We start from the raw sequence: 8,527 nt of genomic DNA on the forward strand, positions 1-8,527 counted from the left end.
TCTTACCATGTCAGTTTCCAGGATTTGTTGATGATCTCATGGTCTTACTGGTGTGTCTTGACCCATGTTTTGTAATCCAGCCACATCAGTCCAGGTGTGAGGGTAGTTGCTGCTTATGAACAGTGTGGGCCAGCATGAACTCTCAGATGGGACAGTCTACCTGGATGTTCCATCTTCAGTAAAGATGGACCATGCTAAAACTGCCCCAGCTTCTAATCGCTCTCAAGTGCCACAGCTGCTCCTTGATTCTGCCTGAGCACCATCATTGTTCCCGACTCCAGGCCAGCAGCCTCAGGCGCCGTCAGGGTGTGCCCCTCTGCAGGCAGCTCCTAAGTCCTCTGCGTTCTTCTCTCGTTTGCCCCTGGGTTTCTGCTCCTCCTCGCCCTTGCCCTCACCTTTTCTGCAGGCGTGCTTTGGCTCTCTTACAGTTGGCTCTTCTAGCCTGTTGTCACTGGTAACACTGCTCTCAGCCTCCTTCTCCCTCCCACGTGCTGCAGCAGAGCTTGCTTCCAATAGAAGTGCTTCCCACGTGGCCCATCCCACCCGAGGACTGTGGATGGGCTGGTTCCATCATGTCCTGTCCGACCCCCTCCCGATGTGGGTCTGTTGAGTATTCCTCATACAACACTAGTGGAAGTGGAAAGGCATCACTTATGCTATTTCTTGGCCTCTGGTGATCTTTTATTCTTCTCTTCTTTCCTTATGTGTATTGTGTGATCTTGAGCAAAATGCTTTATTCCTCTGGGCCTGTTTCCTCATCCTGAAAATAATGTAATTACGTTAGATGGGCTCTAAAGGGTCCCCTCCTGGTCTAAAAATGAAATAATTCAGCCTACCCTTGAGCCCAGCTCAGGCCCCGCCCACATAAACTTTTCCCTAACTGTTCTATTCTGACCCCTGGTGTGTCTCCCCCTGACATCTCTGAACCATTCTAGCGGGGGAAAACAAGGTGACTCCATGTTCTGTATTTTGCCTGGCTTGTCGGTTAGCATTATTTTCTCAGCTAGAATAGAAATTTCTTTAGGGAAGGAGTTAAAAGACAAATCAGTTTCTACCTCTTTTAGCTTTTCTTTTTTTCTTAACCTTACTCCCACTGAATTCTTTCTCCTCCAACAAAACCGATTCTTTGGCTTCTCTTTCATTTTCCTGCCTATGTTAAGGAAAGAGATAGCAAGCTAAGAACTATGCAGATAGTATTCTAAAAGAATGGTCTTCTTCCAAGGACAATTTTTCAAATAAAGGAGAGGGTGTAGTTCATAAAGGATTAATGGTATGAAATTTACAGCTCTATCCTGCCTTTCAGTTTTTATACAGTTGGTGGAATGGAGCTGGGAAATATTTGTACATTTTAAATACATCTAAAGATGGGTAAGTCAGCAAAATGTCCTTGGTTTCCTTGCCTTTCAGTGGGTTATTAGAACTTCAGCCATCTGTGCATGCTTGCCAAAGGTCGGGTGTGCATTTGTTGTTTCTGTTGCTTATAACAACCAACTAATGTTTAACTATATTATGTTCTTATTGAAAGTCTTGGGATTTTAAATTGTTTGCCTGGAGCTCAGAATATTTCATACTTTTTCTCTGTAGCTTTCTCTTTATATGGATAAGTTTGAAGAATTCCAGACTACCATGGCAAAAAGCAATGAACTGTTTACAACCTTCCGGCAGGAAATGGAAAAGGTATTTGCATATTTTTAGTAGAGTGTTACCTAAAAGGGAATTTATGTAAGAAGCTATTGAAGCATGCTCACTCCTTGGGTGAGTTCGTGTTGGTATGGTACTGTCTGCATGTCATCTTTTCTGGTCTTCCAGTGGCATCATATTTGGTCATTTTGCCCTCAGTGTATCTCACATAGCTGGTGACCTAATGCTCTTAAAATTCCATCCTTAGTAAAGTGAATTCTTCTATTAAATACAATTTGTTGTTAGAAATAAAGTGGTTTCTGTTTTGCTTGTTGTGTCTTTTGTTTTATTCACTTCAGGTGGTTCCCTCCCCCCTTTCATGAAGCTCTGTGTCCTTGAAGATTAAATTATTTAAAGACACCCAAGCCTGGGACAGTAATTACATATTTTAGTTGGTTTATATATATATATATATATAGGTGTTTGTCTTTTTTAGCTTTTCTTTTTCTCTTAACTGTACTCCCACTGAATTCTTTCTCCCTCAACCAAACCACTTCTTTGGCTTGTGTTTCATTTTTCTGTTTACGTTAAGGAAAAAGATATCCTTGATGACAAGCCAAGAATCAAAGTACATACATCTGCATGCATCTATCCATCCATTCATCCTCATTTTACTTGGCATAGCCCATTAAAATGGGGGCTTGTTAAACATGCTGGTGGGCTGGGGAGAAGTACAGCAGTGTCTGGCCCTTGGTAAGTATTCACTAGATGGTGGTCATGACTGACTAGATCTTACGTAGTGGCCGGGAGTGTGTGCTCTGGGGTAATATCCCAGTTGCATCATATAACGTGTGACCATGGACAAACTGTTTAACCTTTCTGTGTCTTTCTGTTCCTTCCTCGTAAAAAATAACAAAATAGAGTATTTCAGACAGCTCTTGGCCATGTTAAGTGCTCAAATTACCACCTTCAGGTATTTTTAGACCCAGTAATCTGGAGAATTCAGTGAGCAGCAGATTGGTTCTGCCTGCCGGTCCTCTCAGCTGAGGCTCCGGTCGGGGAACCCTCGTGCACAGTGAACACCTTCGCTGGGCTCCAGCACACGTGCGCTGTTGAGGCTGAACAGAGTTGGAGACAGGGATTCCCCAGTTCACCATCCTGGAGACTCCTCTGGACTAGAACACGGTCCTCTCTGCTAGTGGCTACAGAGATCACTTCGGTCAGCACTCAACCCAGATCCTTCCATGAACTCTTCCCACGGCCTTTGTCCCACTCTGTCTTGTGGTGTGGTTTGTGGGTGATTACCCATAGCACAGCACACTGGCTCTGTCTTACCCTTGTTTCCCTTTACAGCGCCTGGCTAAGTGCCCCAGCTGGGCTCAGAGCTGGGGCACAGTCGACAGTGCATAAAGGAATCTTGAAAACGGGGCTCATTGACAAGCAGAGATAAATTTCCTTCTGAATTTCTGAAAACTGGATTCTTATAGCATAGAGCATTCCCCTTATTTTTGGACCCCTTTTATCTTCAGCAAAATATGAAGTCTTATGAGTTGTGAGGATGACCAAAGCTAAGGACTTAGTACTATTCCCTTTTCTTGGTCGCGGGAGTCTCACCTAAATTACACTGCCTCTACTTCTGAGACTGATGTGGTCTCGGAGGTTGTGGTAGAGTACCAGTTCTTAATCGCTGGCGGGGCTGAAAACCTCCATCTTCCCAACAATCACATGAATTCGTTTAATGGGCAGAAGAGTCAAGAACATGGGCATTTTTCCCTGCAACTTGGGCAGAAGGAGGGCTTGTCTCTTGCTCCCCTCGGCTGGAATGGAAGATGCACTCCAGCCTTACCTGAGAGTTCAGGGTGTGCTGTCTGACAGTTTCCTCCATGTGCTGCCGCTTCTGAAATCCATGAGATGGCATCTGTTTTTCTCATAATAGGAAGCCCCGACTTCGGTCCCTGCTGCTGCCGCCCAGGAGCTTTGGGATAAGCTCTGCTCCTCACAGGCACAGCTGTCTGCTGAGCGAGGCATGGGCAGGGCAGGGGGCAGGAGGAACATTCAGACTGCTTTGTGGTGGGCCAGGGCGTAGAGGTAACAAGTGGAACTTATAATTTAAACTTGTAATTGTGTTGATTCACAGATGACAAAGAAAATTAAGAAACTGGAAAAAGAAACAATAATATGGCGGACCAAATGGGAAAACAATAACAAGGCACTTCTGCAGATGGCTGAGGAGGTGAGGGGGTTCCCTCGGTTGCCGTGTGTCATGGGGACTCCTGAAGTTCAGGCACTGAACAGGGCAGGGGACGGGAGTTGTGACACTACCGCAATCGCTGAGGACTCCGGCCAGAGCTGGGGGCGGGGGATTGCTAAGGAGACTCTGGCTTTCCTGGCAGTAAGTTGCATTGATGGTGCGGGGTCCCTGCTGAGGTGTCCAGGTTCCTGCTACCCAGGCATGTGTTGGAGATGGCTGTAAAGCATCTGGATTTTGCATCCTTCTCCAGCAGCAGTTTCTCAAGCTTGAGCTTGCATCAAACTCCAGCTCCATAAGACCAGGATTGCTAAGCACCCCTGCCCCGAGTTTGATGCACTAGGTCTGGCGTGGGGTTGGAGACTGCCTTTCTAACAAGCGTGCAGGTGGCGCTGCCACCGCTGGTGCAGCGCCCCGCCTCACCGATCGACTGCCCAGTGAGGGCGCACAGGCGAGCCACTCAGGTGCCTGCCTTTTTGCCTCAAGTCTCTTCACAACGGCAGCAGAGTACTTTTTGCTAGTCTTAGAAAGCCGAAATGTATTGTTTGCAAACTCAAGTTTCACACCTTGAATATTGTTCTTATCTAAAATTTGGTAAAACAGAATTTCTGTAGAAATGAGTCCTTTTCCATTTTTTATCAGGCCCTTAATTTTCTATCTGCTAGTCTTTGTGATGAGTATCTTGAATTTCCTTAGTATTTCATCAGTACAAAATGTTTTACAAAGTGGTTATGGTTTTTAAGAAAAACAACAAGGAGGGAATTTGATCCTGTCACTGTGGGGACAGTGTTAGTTGCGTTGGAAATTACGTGGTGTCCATAGACGTGCGCACAACTGCAGCCAGCTAGACCCTTAGGAGGTGTTGGAAGAAATGGAACATGTTCGACAGGCGATTAAACAAGTAGTTTCCAGTATGGCTCAGGAAAAGTTGTTTGTATCCAGGAACCTGATTCGTATTCAGCAAGGTCACATAATTTTTTCTTTTTAATCTTGCAGAAAACTGTCCGAGATAAAGAATACAAGGCCTTTCAAATAAAACTGGAACGGTTAGAGAAGCTGTGCAGGGCTCTTCAGACGGAAAGGAATGAGCTCAACGAGAAGGTGGAGGTCCTGAAGGAGCAGGCCTCGGGGAGGGTGGCGGGGGCGGACCTAGCCCCGCCCGGGATCCAGCCGTGCGCCGCCCTGGCCTCTCCCGGGGAGCTGAACACTGCCTCCGCCAGGGCGCTCCGAGCCCCGCTGGAGGCTGTGCTCCAGGCCGCGTCCCTGGGCACCGGGCCGGGCATCGAGTCAGTTGACTGAGATGAAGCGTGAGCACTGTACTGAGAGCTATATTTTGTGTATAACTTTCTCTGTTAGTAGTAACTATTGGTTTTGTGGTGAAAATTTTCTTACTTTTTCTACCATATCTGTATTTTCTTAGAACTACTGGACTTATGTGGTACAGGAGGCTGCTTAGCAGTTCTGAATAGTTTTACTCGATACAAATTCCTCAGCTGTGTTGCACATCTGCCTCGTCCCCCTTCATTGGAATGCATGTGGTCACTGCCTTGTCCTTGCTTCCCTACTCCTTGCACAGAATTAGCCTAATGAAAATTTCACTCAAGATAGGGCCGACCATTACAAGGGAGCTTTGTTCTGATAACGGTTCCTTAATGTGAAAATAATACTCATTTAAACGCCCTGGCCCCCCCATTATTCAAACAAAAAAAAAATAGCAAGATGATTAGTTTTTTGTCTAATAGTTCATTTAAATGCAAAGTAAAAGTAAAATTCTAGGGTCAGAAACAAGCATAGCATATTTGATTCATATTAGCTTTTTTTTTTTTTTAAAGATTTTATTCCCCCCCCCCGCCCCAAAGCCCCCCGGTACATAGTTGTATATTCTTTATTGTGGGTCCTTCTAGTTGTGGCATGTGGGACGCCGCCTCAGCGTGGTCTGATGAGCAGTGCCATGTCCGCACCCAGGATTCGAACCAACGAAACACTGGGCCGCCTGCAGCGGAGCGCGCGAACCCAACCACTCGGCCACGGGGCCAGCCCCTCATGTTAGCTTTTTGATAATATTTATATCACTTGACAAATTGAGATGGTCACAAGCCTTGAATTCTTCAAAGTTTTGGCAGAATATGTACATAAAGGTGTCACTTGTAAGCAAAGGTAAATCACTGGACAGACAGGCCTAACGTTCATGTGACTACAACCAGTCATGCTGCTGTGGTTTCTGGTTGGGTAGAACCAGTGTGTGACTTTGGACCACCTGGATGCTTACTGGGGAGGCTGGTGGGGTTGGTTTTCAATCCAGGATTTGGGTGCCCATGCCCCACTTTTCCACGGGAACCTGTCGCCGCTCAGTTCTGTCAGCATAAGACAATGTGGGTCAGTTCGTGTGTGGCTTTCACTAAGCAGAGGTCCCTGCGCTCCGGTCTGGCTTGAAAGTTGGTGTTCACCTCTTCCGAGTCCCACCAACAAAGTTCTCCAGGTTTTTTTTTTTTTTTAAAGATTTTATTTTTTTCCTCTTTCTCCCCAAAGCCCCCCGGTACATAGTTGTATATTCTTCGTTGTGGGTCCTTCTAGTTGTGGCATGTGGGACGCTGCCTCAGCGTGGTTTGATGAGCAGTGCCATGTCCGCGCCCAGGATTCGAACCAACGAAACACTGGGCCGCCTGCAGCGGAGCCCACGAACTTAACCACTGGGTCACGGGGCCAGCCCCAGTTCTCCAGGTTTTTTAAAAGGGCATTTTAATTATGGATCATGCTAACGGAAACGGATTTCATTTCCAAAACGGAAAGAGTGGAACCAAGATTTTTAATTTGAGGGCAACTTGGCAGAGTTAAGTAGTACCTCTTCCTGATGCTTTCAGTCTCTTTCTTAGCTACTTTTTTTAAAGAAAAAAATCAGTATTATCAAAGTCTCTACACTCGGAATGGGGCAACTTTGGCAATTAAGCACATCACTTCTGGATTCGTACTTTCATTTGTTCATCATGTTGAATGTGGCTAAGTTATGCAAATGGTTAATCAGGCTGCACTGATGAGTTTTGACTTTCTCCGTGGTACAATTTGCATTGAAATACTTTATGAAATAAAATGGCTCTACTAGAACTGATGCTAGCACATTCCACTGAGCAAAACTATCAAACTGACACTTCTTAAATAGCTTACTGGGCTGAATAAACTGTTCTGTCCAGTTAAAAAGGTTTTTTCTCTGTTAAAGTTTTATTTGTAAAGTCCTGTCACATTCATGGGCTAAACTGGGGTGAAAAGAATTGAAAGTTGTCCAATAGATAAGAAACAGCACCTGGAGTGGAGGATTATTATATCTAAGCTTCCACCATCAGTCATGTTAATCAAGGGGCCAGACAGTGGAGGAAAGGAAATCCGCAAAGTAGGTTATGTAATTACTGTGTCAAAATGAGTCGGAAGCAAAAACATACTCTCCTCCAACAACCTCTTAGAACTACCCACTTCCACTACTAAGTGAAATACTGGACTCATTTCCCCGAGAGGAAATGAAGGTATATATCAAAAGTATAATCTACGGTAAAATTAGTCCTAATGATTACATTTCACAAGAACTCTGCTGGACGTACAGCTCGTAACATTTTATTCAGCCGTCTGTGTAGCCCACCACGTTTCTTTGTGGTGCTTGTCCTGCGTGGAAGATTGTAAATCTGGGACATGTTGCATATTTTCAAGGGCTTTATAAAGCAATGTGATTAACAGTACTTGGCCTGCTGCTTTTGGCTTACTGTGTATTTTTAGCTAGATGCTATCATGGTGTTTAAAGGATATAGATTCTGTGTGGGATGCGTTTGGTGTCCTTTCAGAATCTTTCCTCCCATTACCCTGTGAATGAAAACAAACGGGACCCTCTGTGGACACCCTCCTAAAGCAATCACCTCACCAGCCCAGTGTTGTGGCTTTGTAGCGCGCCCTGTATCTACCACATTCTAGAACACTGTAATGCTACTAGGCTGGCCCAGAAAAGGTTTAAATGTCGAATTCACTTCAATTGCATTTGTTGCACCATCATGGAATCTTGATGTGTATTATTTATAGTGGCAGTAGACTCCAGGAGGAGAGAAAACTTGGGTCTTGGATAATGGACCATTTCATCCTCAGACTTGTAGGAGTACGTTTCTCAGTCTTGAGACCAGTATTGTTTAGTTATGTTATGCAACTGCCTTTATTACACCTGGTTATCACAATTCAATTCTCAGGTGTTGCAGAAAAATCTACCTCTTTCAGACTGTAGATGGAAATAACTGTGAAAAAAATGATGCAGATATCTTCTAGTTTGTGCTAAACACACTGCTTTATTTTTACAGCCCACGTCTTTCATGAGGATACGAATTGTTAAGAGGCAGTCTTGTTTTGCTTTTCAAAGACATTTTGTAGAGATTTTTCACTAATGTGAATCTGATTTTATCTACTCGATTCTGTATAGATTAAGTAAATATGTATGATAAATTTAACAGCTTCTGTGTATTCTTTTGTTACCCATGTGACCTTAATTGTATAAATCAAGTCCAAAGATAGTTGTAGATAGTTGGTTTTTTGGGCCTCAGAAGGTTCTTGTATGATTTAAGAAAGAAGGGATGAGTGTGCACTGGCCACCCTCTGCCTGGGTGGCATAAGCCTCATTTTACGTAGCCAGAC

At 44.7% G+C, this 8,527-nt stretch overlaps 1 protein-coding gene across 2 annotated transcripts in view; it reads left to right on the forward strand.

Moving 5' to 3' along the window:
- The window catches only part of TXLNG (taxilin gamma), a 52,481-nt gene extending 44,138 nt beyond the window's left edge, over positions 1–8,343 (forward strand). For both annotated transcript variants that reach the window (XM_070604166.1, XM_070604167.1), the window contains exons 8-10: positions 1,585–1,677; positions 3,758–3,853; positions 4,865–8,343. In XM_070604166.1, the coding sequence (XP_070460267.1) occupies positions 1,585–1,677; positions 3,758–3,853; positions 4,865–5,167 (492 nt within the window). In that variant the 3' untranslated portion in view covers positions 5,168–8,343. The remainder of the gene's footprint in view (positions 1–1,584; positions 1,678–3,757; positions 3,854–4,864) is intronic.
- Positions 8,344–8,527: the final 184 nt, after the last annotated feature.

This window comes from Equus przewalskii, chromosome X (assembly GCF_037783145.1).
Source record: "Equus przewalskii isolate Varuska chromosome X, EquPr2, whole genome shotgun sequence".
In the NCBI taxonomy this organism is placed as follows: Eukaryota; Metazoa; Chordata; class Mammalia; order Perissodactyla; family Equidae; genus Equus; species Equus przewalskii.